The 22,677-nt window shown below is 37.4% G+C and overlaps 2 protein-coding genes across 7 annotated transcripts in view; both read right to left on the bottom strand.

Annotated features, from left to right (window-relative positions):
- LOC121892294 overlaps window positions 1–22,677 on the bottom strand; it is a 343,857-nt gene that overhangs the window by 271,180 nt on the left and 50,000 nt on the right. The window lies entirely within an intron of this gene.
- The window catches only part of LOC121892295 (trichohyalin-like), a 60,065-nt gene that overhangs the window by 23,737 nt on the left and 13,651 nt on the right, over window positions 1–22,677 (bottom strand). For both annotated transcript variants that reach the window (XM_042405272.1, XM_042405273.1), the window contains 13 exons: window positions 19,143–19,169; window positions 18,633–18,656; window positions 12,580–12,606; window positions 12,329–12,352; window positions 11,223–11,249; window positions 10,836–10,859; window positions 9,733–9,759; window positions 9,214–9,237; window positions 9,082–9,105; window positions 2,303–2,329; window positions 1,788–1,811; window positions 685–711; window positions 170–193 (listed from right to left, as the gene is read on the bottom strand). In XM_042405272.1, coding sequence (XP_042261206.1) covers window positions 170–193; window positions 685–711; window positions 1,788–1,811; window positions 2,303–2,329; window positions 9,082–9,105; window positions 9,214–9,237; window positions 9,733–9,759; window positions 10,836–10,859; window positions 11,223–11,249; window positions 12,329–12,352; window positions 12,580–12,606; window positions 18,633–18,656; window positions 19,143–19,169 — 330 coding nt within the window. The remainder of the gene's footprint in view (window positions 1–169; window positions 194–684; window positions 712–1,787; window positions 1,812–2,302; window positions 2,330–9,081; window positions 9,106–9,213; window positions 9,238–9,732; window positions 9,760–10,835; window positions 10,860–11,222; window positions 11,250–12,328; window positions 12,353–12,579; window positions 12,607–18,632; window positions 18,657–19,142; window positions 19,170–22,677) is intronic.

The raw sequence follows: 22,677 nt of genomic DNA on the forward strand, positions 1-22,677 counted from the left end.
AATAGATTGAGAGTTTCCAGGTCCTGGGTGGATGTTTTATGGACCTCAGAAATTGTTGAGATCAGTATTAAATGATAAAAGAATTGTCACAACAATACATCCGTCAGACAATGAAACTTCTAGTTTACTGTAGTTATAAAGGTTCAAGAAAAAAAAAAGTTGTGCTTACCCTCTCTCTTCTTTTTTAGATACTCTGTGAAATGAACAAAGAATTGTCACAACCATGATGCATCTATCACATAGTGAATCCATATTAGAAGTTTTTTAACTGCTGCTATTCAAACAAATGTTGGTCAGATATGTCTTTGTCAGTATTTAGTTGCAAATAAATCTATTTGTGAGAATACATGTTTTAATTTTATCTGTTAAAACTAACAGCAGTATGATTGATGACTGTAAAACTTCATTTGTCTGTTAGGAAAACATCACATTACGAAATCAACAACAACTAACAATGTGTCCAATTTCACTTTTTCATATAATCGATTTTTTTAAATTCAGCAATAAAAAAAAAGTACATTGAATGCATTTGAAACACTGGTTTTTGCTTCTAAAGGTTTAGATATTAATTACTTTTAAGTGCTGGATGCATGAAATAGAACATTATTTAAAATATTGTCATGTTAAATACTCTAAAATTATTAAAGACAAATAGGTGACCAATGTGAAAATGTTCTATCTTACCTTGCCATGTCCTTTCAGCAGCTTCTCCTGTATTGAAGATGAATAAGTGTGTGTTAACTCACTGGAATTCTTCATTAATCATGTTTTGTTTCATAATTAGGTTTTATAAGTTACATTTTCTTTTGTGAATGTCAAACTTGTGCAACATGGATATTAATAATACATTTGTAACATTCATAACTGCTCTTTTATCTGGTGGTTTTGTTTAGTTGAGAAAGTTGTAGAGATTAAATACTTGAATTAATTACAGATGTTGAAGGTGGCCTTTACAAACACAGGTTATCATCAACAAATATAACAATATTAATAGTATTAACAAAGTGGACAATATGTGTAGTCATGAGAGATGGGTTTTCCTAATACTCTGACAATGTTCTCAGAGATGAGGAAGAATCAGCCAAAGAAAATGTAATGAGTCATACGTTTTAGTTTAGTGACAACACACAGTCTCTGCAGTTCAGCTGAAGACTCGCCTGGTCTTGACCTTTTAAATATCGAACCTTCAAGGCTTTTTTATGGCTTCAAAGACTTCAGACATACAGATATAGAAAGGCAGACTGTCTCTGGTGCCTTTCAGTGTGTTTATCAATGAACCTCTACTTTACATTTTCAGCTCTGATAAGGAAGTTGTCTTCTGATGTTGCTACTAAGCAGAAGAGATAAAGAAGTCCTGTAATTTCATTTACATTTAGAGAGAGATGGGGAACAACAATCAATAAAGGTCCCTAATCAAACATGAAACAGGGACGTTGTGGTTCATGGTCGACGCTTCACCTCTCAAATCCAATTTTTGCCACTCTTATAACTGAATAGTATCATGTATGTTTAATATAATGTATGTTGTTATTATTTTCTCTTTCTGTAATTGTCTTCTTTCTTTTTTTGTGATCTGACACTAAAAAATAAACTAATTATTGTCATATTTCCATTAAATAGATTGAGAGTTTCCAGGTCCTGGGTGAATGTTTTATGGACCTCAGAAATTGTTGAGATCAGTATTAAATTATAAAAGAATTGTCACAACCACAATACATCTGTCAGACAGTTAAACTTCTACTTTACTGTAGTTACAACGGTTCAAAAAGAAAATTAGTTGTTCTTACCCATATCGTACCTTTTTAGATACGCTGTGAAATAAATAAAGAATTGTCACAACCATGATGCATCTATCACACAGTGAATCCATATTAGAAGTTTTTCAACTGCTGCTATTCAAAAAATGTTGGTCAGATATGTCTTTGTTAGTATTTAGTTGCAAATAAATCTATTTGTCAGAATACATGTTTTAATTTTATCTGTTAAAACTAACAGCAGTATGATTGATGACTGTAAAACTTCATATGTTTGCTAGGAAAACATCACATTACTAAATCAACAACTAACAAAGTGTCCAATTTGAGACTTTTTTTCTCAGTTGATTTTTTAAATTCAGCAAATAAAACAAAAATATACAACGAATGCATTTGAAACACTGGTTTTTACTTCTAAAGGTTTAGGTATTAATTACTTTTAAGGGCTGGATGCATGAAAACTGAACATTATTTAAAATATTTTCATGTTAAATATTTTTAATTATTAAAGACAAATAGGTGACCAATGTGAAAATGTTCTATCTTACCTTGCCACGTCCTTTCATTAGCTTCTCCTGTATTGAAGATGAATAAGTGTGTGTTAACTCACTGGAATTCTTCATTAATCATGTTTTGTTTCATAATTAGGTTTTATAAGTTACATTTGCTTTTGTGAATGTAAAACTTGTGCAACATGGGTATTAATAATAAATTTGTAAAATTCGTAACTGCTCTTTTATCTGGTGGTTTTGTTTAGTTGAGAAAGTTGTAGAGATTAAATATCTGAATTAATTACAGATGTTGAAGGTGGCCTTTACAAACACAGGTTCTCATTAACAAATAGAACAATATTAATAGTATTAACAGAGTTGTCTATATGTGTAGAGTCATGAGAGATGGGTTTTCCTAATACTCTGACAATGTTCTCAGAGGTGAGGAAGAATCAGCCAAAGAAAATGTAATGAGTCATACGTTTTAGTTTAGTGACAACACACAGTCTCTGCAGTACAGCTGAAGACTCGCCTGGTCTTGACCTTTTAAATATCGAACCTTCAAGGCTTTTTTATGGCTTCAAAGACTTCAGACATACAGATACAGAAAGGCGGACTGTCTCTGGTGCCTTTCAGTGTGTTTATCAAAGAACCTCTACTTAACATTTTGAGCTCTGATTAGGAAGTTGTCTTCTGATGTTGCCACGAAGCAGAAGAGATAAAAAAAGCCCTATCATTTCATTTATCTTAGATTTGAGGGACACATCAGCAACATCACTAAAGTAGATTTCTTCCACCTCTGCCACATCACCCAAGTTCACCCATTTCTAACACAGTCAGATGCAGAAATTCTCATTCATGGTCATTCAGGTCTTGTGTTCTGTACTTGATTTTGACAAACAAAAAAAACCTAAGCCACAGTGAGGGGCTGTTAACGAGATATGTAATTTACGTGTCGTCATGCGGCGGCTCCATGTAGTAAATCAAACATCAGCTGACTTGTGCTTAAGATGTATTTATTTACCACCGTGTACCAATAAAGCCTTTGCTATACACACACTTACACCAATAACTTGCATGAAAACAAACACAAAAAAGGCTTAAAGATCAGCCTCTAAATGGTGGTCAAAAAACTGTGTACTTCTCCCAGTAAGCAGCACACCTGAGAAGTAATTGCCTCTTCTTCTACATATGCATTTCAATATGCTGCTGTCCAATACACCACCTACTGTGGCAACCAGGGAATGACCTTAACACACGCATAGATACAAATGGCTCTAAGATGCCGGCCCCTAATTGAATGGCCACGGACATTACAATTACCTTCACATGTAAACAAATAGAGCCATAACTTAAGTGACATGCATATAAAAGTGAACCAAACAACAACACCAACAAAAAAAAAAGAAAGAAAAACTCAAACATTTGTAAACATAATCTTTTTTTCTTTTCTTTTTTTTTCTTCAGAGGTCACTATATGTCATCCCTAATTGCTTGGGCTTCCTGCAACAAGCAAAGCTTACTGACAGGTCTTTCCAAGCTGTTTGTCTTCGTCTGGAGACACACAGAGCATACTAATCCTTTTTTGTCCGGGAAAGTTTCCAAAATTCTGCCCAGAAGCCAAGATCAACAAGGAGCAGCAGAATCCATTACAACAACAATGTCTCCAGGAATGAAGTTTCTCCTTTTCTGATTCCATTTCTGGCGTTCTTGGAGCAGGGGGAGGTATTCCTGTACCCATCTTTTCCAAAATAGATCTGCAATGTACTGAACTTGTCGCCATCTCCTTTTCACATATACATCATCCTTGTTAAAAAGTCCAGGTGACATGACTGGTTTCCCTTTCATCAGAAGAATGTGGTTAGGAGTGAGAGGCTCGAGGTCATTAGGATCCTCTGAGAGCTTGGTGAGGGGACGACCATTCAATATAGACTCAACCTCACATAGGACTGTATGAAGACCATCATCATCCAGAGTTTGCAAGTGCAGCACAGAAGTGAGAACTTTCCTCACCATCCGGATAGCATGTTCCTAGACACCACCATAGTGTGATGCTGAAGTTGGGTTAAAGTTCCACTGGATGCCATCTTGCAAAAGAACTCCCTGTATCCGGTTGTGATTTAATGATGATAGCGTTTCCCTCAGCTCTTTCTCTGCTCCCAAAAAATTGGTTCTATTATCTGAAGGCATACTGGAAACTTGTCCTCTTCGACTGATGAACCTTCGAATAGCATCAATACATGCGTCAGTGTCCAGGGATGGAGCTACTTCCAGATGAATGGCTCTGCTTGCAAGACAGGTAAAGATGACACCATAACGTTTACAGAGACTCTGACCTCTCTTTACTTACAAAGGCCCGAAGTAATCTACTCCGACATTTGTTAAGGGAGGGAGATCAGGAAGAAGCCTTTCCTTCGGTAGCTCTGCCATTTTTTGCTCGCCTACTCTTCCCTGCAGAAGCAGCTTTGTGATATAATTTTCCTCACGGCTGCATTGGAATTTGTTATCCAAAACTTGTTGCGCAGTTTTGACAGAGTGTGATTTCTTCCACCATGACGCACCTGTTGGTAAATATGCCTCAATATGAGCATAGAGATGTATTGATCTTTTGACAGAATGAGTGGATGCTTAGTCTCTTCTGACAAAGCACCCTTACTCAATCGTCCTCCTACTCTCAAAAGTCCATCCTGCAAACGTGGATCAAGCTTGTACACAGAACTGTCTCTTGACAGATTTTCCAGCTGATAGGGCAGCGATTTCTTCCTTGAACCTCTTTTGTTGACTGTAGCGAATGACAGCCATTTCAGCATCCAAGAGATCCTCAGCTGATAACATCTGGCTTTCAATGGCTCTTTTGGCCCTCTCCATCTCCAGTGACACATTGAGAGATGATCCACCTGCCTCCTTTCTGTGGAGCTCAAGAGCATGTAAGTCCTTTCTCTTTTGTTTCAACTGCAGCAGAATTCTCTTCCATTTGAGAAACCATGCCACCGCCACCTCGAGTCTCCTCCAATCCGAAAAGTACAATAATAGCTGATCTGTAGCAGTTGGAGAGCCCTGAGTAATGATGGTGTTTACTGTGGCTTCTCTTTTGACCTCCAAATCATCATCTGCAATTGTGACCTCTGTGATGTCTGCAGGCCAATCCTTTTCTGGGTCAAGGAGAAACTTTGGGCCCTCAATCCAGCTACCCCCATTCAGCAGATCTTCAACTTTCATACCTCTGGAGGCATAGTCTGCAGGGTTGTCTTTGGTATTAATATACCTCCACTGAGAGACTTGAGTTGCATCTCTAATAGTTGTTACCCTATTTGATACAAATATGTGGAAATGCTTATCCTCATTTTTTATGTACTTGAGCCCTGCAGTGCTGTCTGTCCAGAAAGTTGACTGATCCAGTGGCAGCTCCAACTCCACTCTCAACATCTGATCTACCCGCACAGCCAGAACAGCAGCCTCAAGCTCCAGACGGGGAATAGTTATCGGTTTTAGAGGGGTAACTCTTGCCTTATCCAACAGGAGAGAAACATGGACCAACTTACAGTTGTCAGTCCTGAGGTAAGTAACAGTACCAAATCCATCCTGACTAGCATCAGAGAAGTTGTGCAGCTGTGCCTTAATGGGCTGTCCAAAGTCTTTGGGCTTAATGCATCTTTCAACTTTGAATGCTGCCAACCTTTTCAGGTCTTCCAGCCACCTTCTCCTCTGATGGCCAATGTCTGCAGGTATGTTGTCGTCCCATCCACAACGTCTCCGACAGAGCTCTTGCAGCATGACTTTGGCTGGGAGGGTTACTGGGGCAAGAAAACCCAGAGGATCATAAACCGAGCTGATTATGGACAACATTCCTTGCCTACTCTGTGGTTGTTCTTTCATCGCCATTTTGAATTTGAATGTGTCTGACTCCACACACCAAGAGCTCGTTCGACTGGAAGCTCATCTCTATCCAGATCCAGTTCTTTCAAGTCTTTCGCTCTGTGCTCCTCTTCAATGGTTTGCAGTACTGCCCGGCTATTACTGATCCACTTTGTCAAAGTGAAGCCTCCCTTTTGGCAGATTTCAGTGAGAGCTTGAACCATAGCAACTGCCTCCTTGGCTGAGTGCAAGCTCTTCAAACAGTCATCAACATAAAAGTTTCTTCTGACTGTTTCCACAACCTCTAGTGAGAAGTTAGCCCGATTGTCTTCTGCAGTTCTCCTGAGTGCATAACTAGCACAACTTGGGGAAGAGACGGCCCCGAACAAATGAACTGCCATTCGAAATTCTTCAATCTCTTGGTTCACATTGCCCTCAGGCCACCACAAGAAGCGCAGGAAGTCTTTGTCCTCTTCAGCCACCCTAACTTGGTAAAACATAGATTTAATGTCTCCCATAAATGCCACTGGCTCCTGTCCTTTCCTTTTTCCACTTTGTCTCATATTTTGATCCAAAGACCTGATGTGTTTTTCCCTCAGAGGGTGCGTTCAGTGCACTTGAATCCTTTTGGGCTACTGAGAAGCTGCTTTATGGCATTGCACTCCACGTGTATGGTTTAAATGAGTTTGCTGCAGGATTGAGTCCTTTGGAATTTGGGTTTTGTTCTTCATTCCTTTGCAAGTAAGAATTCATTCCATCAGAAGGTGCTTGTGAGTTACTGGAACATTCTGAGGCAGCTTGAAAAACTCCTAACTTTGCAGTGGATGCAGCTATTTCAGCATCAATCTCAAGCTGCTCCCTTTTTCTTCACAGCTGCTCTTCCTGGGCCTCTAGAGCATGCCTTTCCTTTAAAGCGGCAGCTCTAGCGAGAGGTGCAGCCCTTTCTGTTTCTGCTTTAATGCGAGATGAAGCTGTGGTTTTGCCACTTTTATTACTGCTTTTACCGTTTTTGTTACTTCTTTTACCACTACATGTGCTTTTTCGGTGAGAATGTCTACTGGCAACATCTAATATGCTGTCATCAGGGTGAACATCATCATCTTCACTACCATCATCACCATCCTCACCACCATGATCATGTACCAACCATTTTTCAACCCCAGAAATGAAATCATTTTCAACAAGCATTTTTGCAGCAAACCAAGTGTCTTGTTTGTCACTTTCTTCAGTGGACATTAATGGCAACAGAGCCACACGAGCATCTTTGGCTTCCCCACACAAAAGCACAATTTTTTCCAGTGTATGTTTTATCTCTTTTACATTACCACTCTGCATAAGCTCTTGAGTTACATTTCTCAGGTTTTTAGCCTTACTTTATTTGTCTTTTCTTACATTTTGTAACCTTTCCACCTTTGCAACAAGAGCTTTGTGTGTTAATGTAATAGACCGTTTACTTTTTACAGATTCTGTCTCATTAACATTTCCCTCTTTCTCCGAGGCTGCAGCAGCCGCTAGCTCCGCGGCAGCCACGTCTGGTTTACCGTCCATAATGTCCTTTAATTCACACCGCAACGCACATCTGAGACGAAAGCAACGAGATAAAGTTCAGTTTATCAGTGTTGTTTTAACAACCAATGCACTGGGATTACACTCGCAAAGTTGTGTGCACACTTATTATGGCCATAAAGTTGGTAGCGCTACTCTTGACCTCACAAGCGGTGGACACTGTGATGTTACAATCCAGATGAATAAAACAGCTGATGACCGGCGCGTCCTCCATCTCCACCTCCCCTGCTCTCAAACAAATGTAGGAAATCCAGCGTCGTGTCTTCCTCCATGAACGATGGCCAACGAACTAACTGAAGCGGAGTTTTTTGACTTAAATGTAGTGACTTGATTTCGACAGACAAAAAAAACTTAAGCCACAGTGAGGGGCTGTTACCGAGATATGTAATTGACGCGTCGTCATGCGGCGGCTCCATGTAGTAAATCAAACATCTGCGGACTTGTGCTTAAGATGTATTTATTTACCACCGTGTACCAATCAGGCCTTTGCTATACACACACTTACACCTATAACTTGCATGAAAACAAACAAAAAGGCTTAAAGATTAGCCTCTAAACGGCGGTCAAAAAACTGTGTGCTTCTTCCGGTACGCAGCACACCTGAGGAGTAATTGCCTCTTCTTCTACATATGCATTTCCATATGCTGCTGTCCAATACCCCACCCACTGTGGCAACCAGAGAATGACCTTAACACACACATGAATTAATGAATTATTAAATAGATCCAACAAGTCCAAAATGTAGCTGCTACAATTCTTCTGATTCACTGGTTTACAGTCTCATTCAAGTCAGACTACAAACTGCTACCTTTTACCTTCTGACCTGTCAAAACCTCTCAGACCTCACATTCCTCCACGTACACTCACATCACAGGATGCAGGTTATCTCATTATTCCAAAGATTACACCATTCAGATTTTATTCAAGAAATACATTTTTGGGCGTTCTATGCTTTTACGGATTACTATCAGTGAGGAGATGACAGAAAATGAGAGACAAGGGGAGAGAGAGATGGGGAACAACAAGCAATAAAGGTCCCTAATCAAACATCAATCAGGGACGTTGTGGTTCATGGTCGACGCTTCACCTCTTAAATCCAATTTTTGCCACTCCTACAACCAACTAGTATTATGTATGTTTAATATAATGTATGTTGTTATTATTGTCTCTTTCTGTAATTGTCTTCTTTCTTTTTGTGTGATTTGACACTAAAAAATAAACTAATTATTGTCATATTTCCATTAAATAGATTGAGAGTTTAAAGGTCCTGGGTGGAACTTTTATGGACCTCAGAAATTGTTAAGATCAGTATTAAATGATAAAAGAATTGTCACAACCACAATACATCTGTCAGACAGTCAAACTTCTAGTTTACTGCAGTTATAACGGTTCAAGAAAAAGAAAGTTGTTCTTACCCTTATCCAACCATCTACGATACTCTGTGAAATGAGTGAAGATTTGTCACAACCACAATACATCTGTCAGACAGTCAAACTTGTGGTTTACTGCAGTTATAACAGTTCAAGAAAAAAAATAGTTGTTCTTACCCTCTCTCCTCCATTTTAGATACTCTGTGAAATGAATAAAGAATTGTCACAACCATGATGCATCTATCACACAGTGAATCCATATTAGAAGTTTTTTAACTGCTGATATTCAAAATATTTTGGTAAGATATGTCTTTGTCAGTATTTAGTTGCAAATAAATCTATTTGTCAGAATACATGTTTTAATTTTATCTGTTAAAACTAACAGCAGTATGATTGATGACTGTAAAACTTCATTTGTTTGCTAGGAAAACATCACATTACTAAATCAACAACAACTAACAATGTGTCCAATTTGAGACTTTTTTATTTAATTGACTTTTAAAATTCAGCGATTAAAAAAAAAAGGTACATTGAATGCATTTGAAACACTGTTTTTTGCTTGTAAAAGTTTAGATATTAATTACTTTTAAGTGCTGGATGTATGAAAACAGAACATTATTTAAAACATTGTCATGTTAAATACTCTAAAATTATTAAAGACAAATAGGTGAACAATGTGAAAATGTTCTATCTTACCTTGCCATGTCCTTTCAGTAGCTTCTCCTGTATTGAAGATGAATAAGTGTGTGTTAACTCACTGGAATTCTTCATTAATCATGTTTTGTTTCATAATTAGGTTTTATAAGTTACAATTTTTTTGTAAACGTCAAACTTGTACAACATGCGTATTAATAATAAATTAGTAACATTCATAACTGCTCTTTTATCTGGTGGTTTTGTTTAGTTGAGAAAGTAGTAGAGATTAAATACCTGAATTGATTACAGATGTTGAGGGTGGCCTTTACAAACACAGGTTCTCATTAACAAATATAACAATATTAATAATATTAACAGAGTGGACAATATGTGTAGAGTCATGAGAGATGGGTTTTCCTAATACTCTGACAATGTTCTCAGAGGTGAGGATGAATCAGCCAAAGAAAATGTAATGAGTCATACGTTTTGGTTTAGTGACAACACACAGTCTCTGCAGTACAGCTGAAGACTCGCCTGGTCTTGACCTTTTAAATATCGAACCTTCAAGACTTTTTTATGGCTTCAAAGACTTCAGACATACAGATACAGAAAGGCAGACTGTCTCTGGTGCCTTTCAGTGTGTTTATCAATGAACCTCTACTTTACATTTTCAGCTCTGATTAGGAAGTTGTCTTCTGATGTTGCTACTAAGCAGAAGAGATAAAGAAGTCCTGTAATTTAATTTACATTTAGAGAGAGATGGAGAACAACAATCAATAAAGGTCCCTAATCAAACATGAACCAGGGACGTTGTGGTTCATGGTCGACGCTTCACCTCTTAAATCCAATTTTTGCCACTGCTATAACTGAATAGTATCATGTATTTTTAATATAATGTATGTTGTTATTATTTTCTCTTTCTGTGATTGTCTTCTTTCTTTTTTTGTGATTTGACACTGAAAAATAAGCTAATTATTGTCATATTTCCATTAAATAGATTGAGAGTTTCCAGGTCCTGGGTGGATGTCTTATGGACCTCAGAAATTGTTGAGATCAGTATTAAATGATAAAAGAATTGTCACAACCACAATACATCTGTCAGACAGTCAAACTTCTAGTTTACTGCAGTTATAACGGTTCAAGAAAAAAAAAGTTGTTCTTACCCTTATCCTTCCTTTCTTGATACTCTGTGAAAAAATAAAGAATTGTCACAACCATGATGCATCTATCACACAGTGAATCCATATTAGAAGTTTTTTAACTGCTGCTATTCAAACAAATGTTGGTCAGATATGTCTTTGTCAGTATTTAGTTGCAAATAAATCTATTTGTCAGAATACATGTTTTAATTTTATCTGTTAAAACTAACAGCAGTATGATTGATGACTGTAAAACTTCTTTTGTCTGTTAGGAAAACATCACATTACTAAATCAACAACTAACAATGTGTCCAATTTGAGACTTTTTTACATTGTAAAACATTGTCATGTTAAATACTCTTAAATTATTAAATACAAATAGGTGACCAATGTCAAAATGTTCTATCTTACCTTTCCTTCTCATTTCAGCAGCTTCTCCTGTATTGAAGATGAATAAGTGTGTGTTAACTCACTGGAATTCTTCATTAATCATGTTTTGTTTCATAATTAGGTTTTATAAGTTACATTTGCTTTTGTGAATGTCAAACTTGTGCAACATGGGTATTAATAATACATTTGTAACATTCATAACTGCTCTTTTATCTGGTGGTTTTGTTTAGTTGAGAAAGTTGTAGAGATTAAATACCTGAATTAATTACAGATGTTGAGGGTGGCCTTTACAAACACAGGTTCTCATTAACAAATATAACAATATTAATAATATTAACAGAGTGGACAATATGTGTAGAGTCATGAGAGATGGGTTTTCCTAATACTCTGACAATGTTGTCAGAGGTGAGGATGAATCAGCCAAAGAAAATGTAATGAGTCATACGTTTTAGTTTAGTGACAACACACAGTCTCTGCAGTACAGCTGAAGACTCGCCTGGTCTTGACCTTTTAAATATCGAACCTTCAAGGCTTTTTTATGGCTTCAAAGACTTCAGACATACAGATACAGAAAGGCAGACTGTCTCTGGTGCCTTTCAGTGTGTTTATCAATGAACCTCTACTTTACATTTTCAGCTCTGATTAGGAAGTTGTCTTCTGATGTTGCCACTAAGCAGAAGAGATAAAGAAGCCTGTAATTTCATTTACATTTAGAGAGAGATGGAGAACAACAATCAATAAAGGTCCCTAATCAAACATGAATCAGGGACGTTGTGGTTCATGGTCGATGCTTCACCTCTTAAATCCAATTTTTGCCACTCCTATAACTGAATAGTATCATGTATGTTTAATATAATGTATGTTGTTATTATTTTCTCTTTCTGTAATTGTCTTCTTTCTTTTTTTGTGATTTGACACTAAAAAATAAACTAATTATTGTCATATTTCCATTAAATAGATTGAGAGTTTCCAGGTCCTGGGTGGGTGTTTTATGGACCTCAGAAATTGTTGAGATCAGTATTAAATGATAAAAGAATTGTCACAACCACAATACATCTGTCAGACAGTCAAACTTCTAGTTTACTGCAGTTATAACGGTTCAAGAAAAAAAAATTAGTTGTTCTTACCCTCATCCAACCTTTCTAGGAACTCTGTGAAATAAATAAAAAATTGTCACAACCATGATGCATCTATCACACAGTGAATCCATATTAAAAGTTTTTTAACTGCTGCTGTTCAGAAAATGTTGGTCAGATATGTCTTTGTCAGTATTTAGTTGCAAATAAATCTATTTGTCAAAATACATGTTTTAATTTTATCTGTTAAAACCATAGACTGTATATAAATAGGTGACCAATGTGAAAATGTTCTATCTTACCTTGCCATCTCCTTTCATCAGCTTCTCCTGTATAGAAGACGAATAAGTGTGTGTTACTGGAATTCTTCATTAATCATGTTTTGTTTCATAATTAGGTTTTATAAGTTACATTTTCTTTTGTGAATGTCAAACTTGTGTAACATGGGTATTAATAATACATTTGTAACATTCATAACTGCTCTTTTATCTGGTGGTTTTGTTTAGTTGAGAAAGTTGTAGAGATTAAATACCTGAATTAATTACAGATGTTGAAGGTGGCCTTTACAAACACATGTTCTCATTAACAAATATAACAATATTAATAGTATTAACAGAGTGGACAATATGTGTAGAGTCATGAGAGATGGGTTTTCCTAATACACTGACAATGTTCTCAGAGGCGAGGAAGAATCAGCCAAAGAAAATGTAATGAGTCATACGTTTTAGTTTAGTGACAACACACAGTCTCTGCAGTACAGCTGAAGACTCGCCTGGTCTTGAACTTTTAAATATCGAACCTTCAAGACTTTTTATGGCTTCAAAGACTTCAGACATACAGATACAGAAAGGCAGACTGTCTCTGGTGCCTTTCAGTGTGTTTATCATTGACCCTCTACTTTACATTTTCAGCTCTGATTAGGAAGTTGTCTTATGGAGCTTAGCGTAAATTCAGGCAGTAAGACTATCTTTAACCATTTATTCATTCCAACTCCTCTCTCTCTCTCCCTTGTTTCTCCAGCTTTCGTATCAGCTGATAAGGGACGTTACTCTAGTCATGAAATCAGAATCCTCCACGATCTCCAACTGCCAATCACGACTTAGCTGTCAAACTTTAAATCTGTTCCCTTCTCAGTTGACATTTCAGCGCAGTCGTCTCAACTCAGTGGTCATGCTGCTGAATGCATCCTTCGTCACGCTGGTCGTTGTATTGGTGAGTTACGTTCTCAAACTACTATGTGCAGTCTTGCTGCAGTGTTTAAAACTCATCTGCTCGCTCTGTATTCACCATTCAGCGTGTCGCTCTGTTACTCATGCAGCACGGCGGCTTCAAAGACGCCACTCGTCCGCTGCAACTCCTCAAGACGGCACTCTGAACCCAGCAAAACAAGCGACCGGCAAAGTTGCTCCAGCGGAGTCCGGCTGCATTTCGGAGTTTCTGAATCAACCTCTCTTCTTCAGTCAAATCTCAACCAGACCGTCCTTACTCTGGCTCCCCTTCACCTGGTCAGTCTATGGGGGCTTCAGGTGCGCCCGTAAACTACAGAACTATAACATTCATAATGCTACTACCTTATTTCTCTCCTCATTTAAACATGCAGAGTTGCTATAAGTGTATTCAGTAGGTTATGTAGACCTATATCAAGTGGACGTATCACCGTCAAGGCATTTCAGCACGCGAATCTGGAAGTGAATGTCAAACAGTAAGCGAACACACCACGTGCAACTTATTCAGTCATACAGGCTTTTCTCTCGCTCATCAGTAAGTTGATGCATCTGTTATGTATTTCAGCATGTTGGTCAGGGCATACGCATCGCGTCACGTACGCATTCCACTATGTATTTGCCCTTCAGGCATTTTATACTGTTGTGTGGTGCCTGCCCCCTCTTTTGCATCTCTGCTTAATTTTTTAATCAGGAGGAAGTAGGAAGAAAGAGCATGTAGCACTCAGCATATAAATCAGCCCATACAGAGCACATAGAGTCCTGCGCACAGCAACATGATGCAGCAGATTAATTTATCAATAGCAGTTCAACAATGCATATATGGAACTTGTAAGTGTACCACTAGTAAGTCTTGAAGGTATTGTTTCCATGCTAGCTTTCAATTCAGCATGTGGTCCTTCAGCGTTTAGCTATTGATATTTGGCATTTTTCCTCGCTAGTGCATGTCTATGTAGCTGTCTAAATAGTATGTTTGGTTTTGAGCCTATTGACTATCATTTAAGTGGGTAGCACCCAGTCTGAAAAGTGAAGCAATGCAGAAGTGCCTTTAACCTGCATTCTTTCTAATGGACAGCAGGGGGCGACTCAACTGGCTGCAAAAAGAAGTCTGATTGTATAGAAGTCTATCAGAAAATGACCCTGCTTCTCACTTGATTTATTAGGGACTGAGCCCCAAAGGGGTAAAGACCCTCTTGTATCTGTTCTGTTTCTTTCTTTCTTTCTTTCTTATCTCGCCACTTAAACCCTAAATTTGACCCCCTAAACATGCTCAAAAACTCACCAAAACCTTACAATGTAAACCAACGTGGAGGCAATCTCTGGGCATGGACTTTGTGCCAAACTGAGGCGTCTGACGTCTAAACTATAAGTCAGACCACTTTCAAACCTGTATCAATGGATTCACAACGGAAATTCCTACTAAAATATGATTTTTAATGTAAGATTTGGTCATAGTCATGGGATTTATGAGGATATTTCACAAGAAGAGTACTCTGAAATCCTTCTCTCCAGCTGAGAGGGAGAAGGAGGGAAGAAAGTGGAGGGATGGGTGTCACAGTTAAATGGAGGTCATTTTTGAAGGATACAGCAGAAAGGTCTATATACATACAGTACATTATATACAAACTTTGTATGAAGTGTGGTGTTATTATCATTTATTTTACAATAATTATGAGTCTTATATGTATAATTCAGTAGTGGGGATGACCTATGAGGGGAAGGGAAAAAATGGAGTGAGAATGACAGTTTAGTGATTAAAGTGCTGCAAAAAAATAACATCAAAACTAAAATTTGTAGCTCTGTACTGCAATTTTTCCTTTATTAGGGCCCAAGCACCTAGCGGTTTGCTCACACACTCCATTCAAATATATGAGTATTTTTCTGTGTCCAGCTGCAGTTACTTATTGTCTCTACACACCTGACAGCAGTGTTCAATGCTTACTTTTTTGTCAAGGAGTACATGTCTTCCTAAATAAAAAAAAATTGGGAGCACACATAGAAATTTAGGAGCAAACTGAAAAATGTTCAAGTAACTGTTTATTAAAGACAATAATTTATCACATACATATTTAAATGCTTTGTGTGTATGTATGTAAATCAAAGTTTATGTTCTCTTTAGGGGTATTTGATTATGGCAAGAAGCATAATCACAATTAGTTTTGCTTGATATTGACATCACGATTATTTAACACGATTACTTTTTGACTATCATTTTTGGTGATTGCCAATATACGCACATATTTTTTCCCACTTGGCTGAGGAAACTATTACACATGCAAGCATAAAAAAAGACAATATATAAGGGAAGAACTCAGGAAGACTAGAGTTCTGGAGCTCAGCATTAAAACTTAAATGAACCTGCCAAGTGGGTGGAGTAGCAGTTTTTTTGGGTTTTTTTTTTAGTTTATTAGACAGACAGGATTGATGTGTAGGATTTAATATTTGGTCTACAGTCTGAAGCGGAGGGTGGCAGTAATGTACCTAATATGCTAGTTGCCAACCGCTGTTATAACCCAAAAAGAGGAGAATAAGAGGTTTTTTCAAACAGAGTGGTACATCCTGTCAGCTGAGGGATTTCCTATCTGTGCAGCCGAACACAGCAACTCCTCCACGGACTGTTTCACCCTGATGGTCCTGGTGTTTCTTCCGCAGGCTTCACTTCACTTAACTGACCGACAGGCCCGCTGGTTCTTCCCACTTTAACCTGAATAACAAACCGGGGCTCGGTGGTCCGGTTGGATCCATACAGAGAGCCGGGGCTAGCTAAGAGCCGAGCAGAGGCTAACTGGTTATGCTTCCTTCCGGTCATGCTGCAGCTAACGCTCCGTTAGCCTTATTAGCATCGCCACTTTCTGTATCTGTCCTTTCAACTCTAAATCCCTCTAGCATTTCATATAGTCTTATGGTTGTAATTTGTAGTCACACAGTGTGCGAGTAAATTATTTCTCCACTTCACACATATCTATTTTTAGGTACAAATGCGAGTGAAATACTTGCACTGTAGAGCCCTGTGACAGTAGACATTTCAATAAAACTTTGCACCAAACTTTACATGTTTGATAAGAGTCCCGGCCTGAACACGTCTACATGACAATATTCCATCAGTGATGCAAACTGGCTGAAAAGCGCCCCCAACGAAATTGCAGCAAAGCAGCCCCAGCTGCAGGCAAAATAGTGGACAAAGGAAGTGATGTTTATCTCCTTCTTACACTGTCTGAAAACACCCTGGGTCTGAAGACATCTACATGCCCGTCACAGAAGCCCTTCGACTGCGCCACGGCCCGACATGCGCAAAGGCACGAGGGCCCGTTCAACGCTGCTTGCAGCTTTAATTATCTCTATCATCCCTAGAATAAACATTATCTCTACTTCACTCACTTGTTCTCCTATGTATGAAGCTTTAGATAAGTTCAGTCAGGAAGACTGTCTTTGCATGCGTAGGCCGTAGTTTTATTTCTCATGTGTGTTATCATCCTGCATTCACATCTCTAATGCATCTGTTACTCGGTATTCCCTGGTTGCCCTGCTAGGTTCGTTGATCGAGATATCAGTTGCTCACATCAGCTGGTCACATCTATCCAATAGCAGCAGCGACACAGCTTCATCGTAGCCTAGCATCTGCCGCTGAATTTCATTTAAATTAGCATTATTCAGGGCTTACTTTTAGGTCGTGGCAGCTACTTCCACCCCCACCCAAGGTATTTCATCTGCCTCCCTGCTACAACTGGGTCGGCGGTCACCCTCTGCCTACACATCTTCATCGTCCGACGTCAGCACTGTTCTCGCAAATCAAAGATCTCTTAGGCCATAATCTGGTAATCTCATGGATGGTAAAGAGCTATGTCATATCTATGGGTCATTTCACTCTACTTTCAGGCTATCCTCTCTCTTCCCTCCTTATAAAATGTGCATCAGAGCATGGTCTGTAGACCTCACAGCACCCACCACTCTTCTAGTGATCACTAACTCACTCTCTTCTATCAACTTTTTTATCTTCCATTCATTCAAGTGTAATGATTACATTGTCATAAACATTTATTATCACTGCATTCTGTCTAATTTTACCTTTTGCATATCTCACTAGAATCCTTCCCTGCCAGTAAGGTAAGGATCAAATATTTGGGTTGGTTTGTATCCACTCCATCGGGGGGTTATCCTATTCTAATCACACCTTCACCTCCCCCCTTTTATATATGATGACATTCACAATGGGGTCTAATCGCCAAAGACTCTCACTTTCATCTATCATGCATGTTCAATAAATAACATTCACATATGAAAAACTGAGTCTCTCCTGATTGAACTGATATTGCCACTAAGCAGAAGAGATAAAGAAGTCCTGTAATTTCATTTATCTTAGATTTGAGGGACACATCAGCAACATCACTAAAGTAGTTTTCTTCCACCTCTGCCACATCGCCCAAGTTCACCCATTTCTAACACAGTCAGATGCAGAAATTCTCATTCATGGTCATTCAGGTCTTGTATTCTGTACTATTAAAAAGATCCAATAAATCCAAAATGCAGCTGCTTCAATTCTTCTGATAACGAAAAAACTGTAACATGTAACATTGACTTGTTTCACTGGTTTACAGTTTCAGTCAGGTCAAACTAAAAACTGCTACACATGATGCAGGTTATCTCATTGTCCAAAGATTACATCCATTTTATTTAAGTAATAACTTTTTGGGTGTTCTATACTTTTATTGATTATTATCAGTGGAGAGATGACAGAAAATCAATCATCATCAGAAAACCTAATCAAACATCAATCAGGGACGTTGTGGTTCATGGTCGACGCTTCACCTCTTAAATCCAATTTTTGCCACTCCTATAACTGAATAGTATCATGTATGTTTAATAGAACGTATGTTGTTATTATTTTCTCTTTCTGTAATTGTTTTTTTGTTTTTTGTGATTTGACACTAAAAAATAAACTAATTATTGTCATATTTGCATTAAATAGATTGAGAGTTTCCAGGTCCTGGGTGGATGTTTTATGGACCTCAGAAATTGTTGAGATCAGTATTAAATGATAAAAGAATTGTCACAACCACAATACATCTGTCAGACAGTCAAACTTCTAGTTTACTGCAGTTATAACAGTTCAAGAAAAAATTAGTTGTTCTTACCCTTTTTCTTCCATTGAAGATACTCTGTGAAATGAATAAAGAATTGTCACAACCATGATGCATCTATCACACAGTGAATCCATATTAGAAGTTTTTTAATTGCTCCTATTCAAACAAATGTTGGTCTGATATGTCTTTATCAGTATTTAGTTGCAGATAAATCTATTTGTCAGAATACATGTTTTAATTGTATCTGTTAAAACTAACAGCAGTATGATTGATGATTGTAAAACTTAATTTGTCTGCTAGGAAAACATCACATTACTAAATCAACAACAACTAACGATGTGTCCAATTTGAGGCTTTTTTAATTAGTTGATTTTTTAAAATATAGATATTTAAGAAAAGAAAAAAAGTGCATTGAATGGTTTGCTTGTAAAAGATTATATATTAATTAATTTAAAGTGCTGGATGCATGAAAACAGAACATTATTTAAAATATTGTTATGTTAAAAACTCTAAAATTATTAAAGACAAATAGGTGACCAATGTGAAAATGTTCTATCTTACCTTGCCAGTCCCTTTCAGCAGCTTCGTCTGTATTAAAGATGAATAAGTGTGTGTTAACTCACTGGAATTCTTCATTAATCATGTTTTGTTTCATAATTAGATTTTATAAGTTACATTTGCTTTTGTGAATGTCAAACTTGTGCAACATGGGTATTAATAATACATTTGTAACATTCATAACTGCTCTTTTATCTGGTGGTTTTGTTTAGTTGAGAAAGTTGTAGAGATTAAATACCTGAATTAATTACAGATGTTGAAGGTGGCCTTTACAAACACAGGTTCTCATTAACAAATATAACAATATTAATAGTATTAACAGAGTGGACAATATGTGTAGAGTCATGAAAGATGGATTTTCCTAATACTCTGACAATGTTCTCAGAGGTGAGGAAGAATCAGCCAAAGAAAATGTAATGAGTCATACGTTTTAGTTTAGTGACAACACACAGTCTCTGCAGTACAGCTGCATTCAGGTCTTGTATTCTGTACTATTAAATAGATCCAGTTGCTATAATGCAATAATGCAGCTGCTACAATTCTTCTGATTCACTGGTTTACAGTTTCATTCAAGTCAGACTACAAACTGCTACCTATTACGTCCTGACCTGTCAAAACTTCTCAGACCTCACATTCCCCCACGAACACTCACATCACAGGATGCAGGTTATCTCATTATTCCAAAGATTACACCATTCAGATTTTAAGTGATAACTTGTTGGGCATTCTATGCTTTTATTGGTTATTGATTAGTATCAGTGAAGAGATGATAGAAAATGAGGGATGGGGGAGAAGGAGATGGGGAACAACAAGCAATAAAGGTCCCCAATCAAACATGAAACAGGGACGTTGCAGTCCATGGTTGACGCTTCACCTCTTAAATCCAATTTTTGCCACTCCTATAACTGAATAGTATCATGTATGTTTAATATATATTATTATTTTCTCTTTCTGTAGTTGTCTTCTTTCTTTTTACACTAAAAAAACAAACAAATTATTGGCATATTTCCCTAAAATATATTGAGACATGAAAATTGTCTGATCTGAGAGATACTGCAGTTCATGATCGGAGCCTTAACCCTTTAGTTTGCATCACTGATGGAATATTGTCATGTAGACATGTTAAGGCCGGGAGTCTTATCAAACATGTAAAGTTTGGTGCAGACTGGAGACTTTTAACTAGGGATGCATGACATTAGATTTTTGCCGATATTCAATATGTTGATATTTCCAACTCATTGTAGCCGATTGCTGATATCTGCACATATTTTTACCAGCTGGCTGAGGAGGCTATTATGCATGCAAGCATAGATTATACTATGATCAAGAAAGACAATATATGAAGGAAGAACTTAGGAAGACTGGACTTCAGTAGCACAGCATTAAAGTTCTTCCCTCATATAGGCTATAGTCTTTCTTGATCATTGGTACAATATATGATTACATGTGTAATAGTCTCCTCAGCCAAGTGGGAAAAAATATGTGCATATATCAACATCGGCAATTGGCAAAAATGACAGTCAAAAAGTAATCATGTTAAATAATTGTGATCCAATATTGAACAAGATAATCATGATTATGATTTTTGCCATAATCGAGCACCCCTAAAAACAACATAAATTGTGATTTACATACACACACACACACACACACACAGAGGTTAAATATGTATGTGATAAATTGTAAATATGTATGTAATGAATAGTTTTCTTTAAGAAACTGTTACTTGAACATTTTTCAGTGTGCTCCTAAAGTTATATGTGTGCTCCTAATTTTTTTTCATTATGGCAAAAATCATAATCACGATTATCATTATAACAAATTAATTTCGTAATTGTCATCAAGTTTATTTTTAGAAAAGTAAAGACTTTTGACCCACATGACCTGGTTAAAGTTTGATTGAAATGTGTACTCTCAGGTGTGTAGCGACAATAAGTAACTGCAGCTGGACACAGAAAAATACTCATATATTTTAATGGAGAGTGTGAGCAAACCACTAGGTGCTTGTGCCCTAACAAAGGAAAAACTGCAGTACAGAGCTACAAATTTTAGTTTTGATTTTATTTTTCTGCAGCACTTTATCACTCAACTGTCACTCTCACTCAATGAGCTCCATTCAACCCCCATGCCCCCCCCCCCCCCCCTCCCCTTCTATTCTCTCTCCCTCTCAGTTGGAGAGGAGAATGTCACTCTTCTTGTGAAATATTCTCATGAATCCCATGACTTTGGCCAAATCCTACATTAAAAATCACATTTTTGTAGGAAATTTTGTCGCAAATCCATTGATACAGGTTTCAAAGTGGTCAGACTTATAGTTTAGACATCAGAGCCATCTGTTTGACACAAAGTCCATGCCTAGAGATTGCCTCCCCATTGGTTTACATTGTAAGGTGTGATGTGGCACTACAACTTTCAGGGCTTATAATATCTAAACCGTTCAAGTTATTACAAAGTTTTTAACAACTTTTGTTTAGCACAGTGTCATAAGTCATGTATTCAAGTTTGAAGCTGATACCATTAATGCCCTAGGAGGAGATAGCGTTTCTTGGGGGTCCAAAATTGGCGCAAAGTCGTACTTTGATGGGAATATTGTGGACTTCCTGTCCTGACTGAATATTGTCATCAGAAACGTGTTCAGGCCAGGACTCTTATCAAACATGCAAAGTTTGGGGCAGACTGGAGCATCTGCACTAAAGTTATAGCAATTTCCTCTGTCCTGGCAAAACATCAAAACTCAACGCCACACCCCGGCCACATGCTTCAACGATAGCTAAATTATAGCATATTAGGCACATTAGGGCCACCCTCCACTTCGGACTGTAGACCAAATATTAAATCCTACACATCAATCCTGTCTGTCTAATAAACTCAAAAAAAAACAAAACTGCTACTCCACCCACTTGGCAGGTTCATTAAAGTTTTAATGCTGAGCTCCAGAACTTTAGTCTTCCTGAGTTCTTCCCTCATATATTGTCTTTTTTGATCATACTTAGTACAATCTATGCTTGCATGTGTAATAGTTTCCTCAGCCAAGTTGGAAAAAATATGTGTATATATCGGCAATCGCCAAAAATGATAGTAAAAAAGTAATCATGTTAAATAATTGTGATCCAATTAAATAACCGTGATGTCAATATTGAGCAAAAATAATTGTGATTATGCTTTTTGCCATAATCAAGCACCCTTAAAGAGAACATACATTTTGATTTACATACACACACACAAAGCATTTAAATATGTATGTGATAAATTGTTGTCTTTAATAAACAGTTACTTGAACATTTTTCAGTTTGCTCCTAAATTTCTGTGTGCTAATTTTTTCATTTAGGAACACATGAAATCCTCAACAAAATAGTAAGCATTGAACACTGCTGTCAGGTGTGTAGAGACAATAAGTAACTGCAGCTGGACACAGAAAAATACTCATATATTTGAATGGAGAGTATGAGCGAACCGCTGGGTGCTTTGGCCTTAATAAAGGAAAAACTGCAGTATCGAGCTATAAATTTTAGCTTCGATTTTATTTTTCTGCAGCACT

This window comes from Thunnus maccoyii, chromosome 24 (assembly GCF_910596095.1).
Source record: "Thunnus maccoyii chromosome 24, fThuMac1.1, whole genome shotgun sequence".
Classification (NCBI taxonomy): domain Eukaryota; kingdom Metazoa; phylum Chordata; class Actinopteri; order Scombriformes; family Scombridae; genus Thunnus; species Thunnus maccoyii.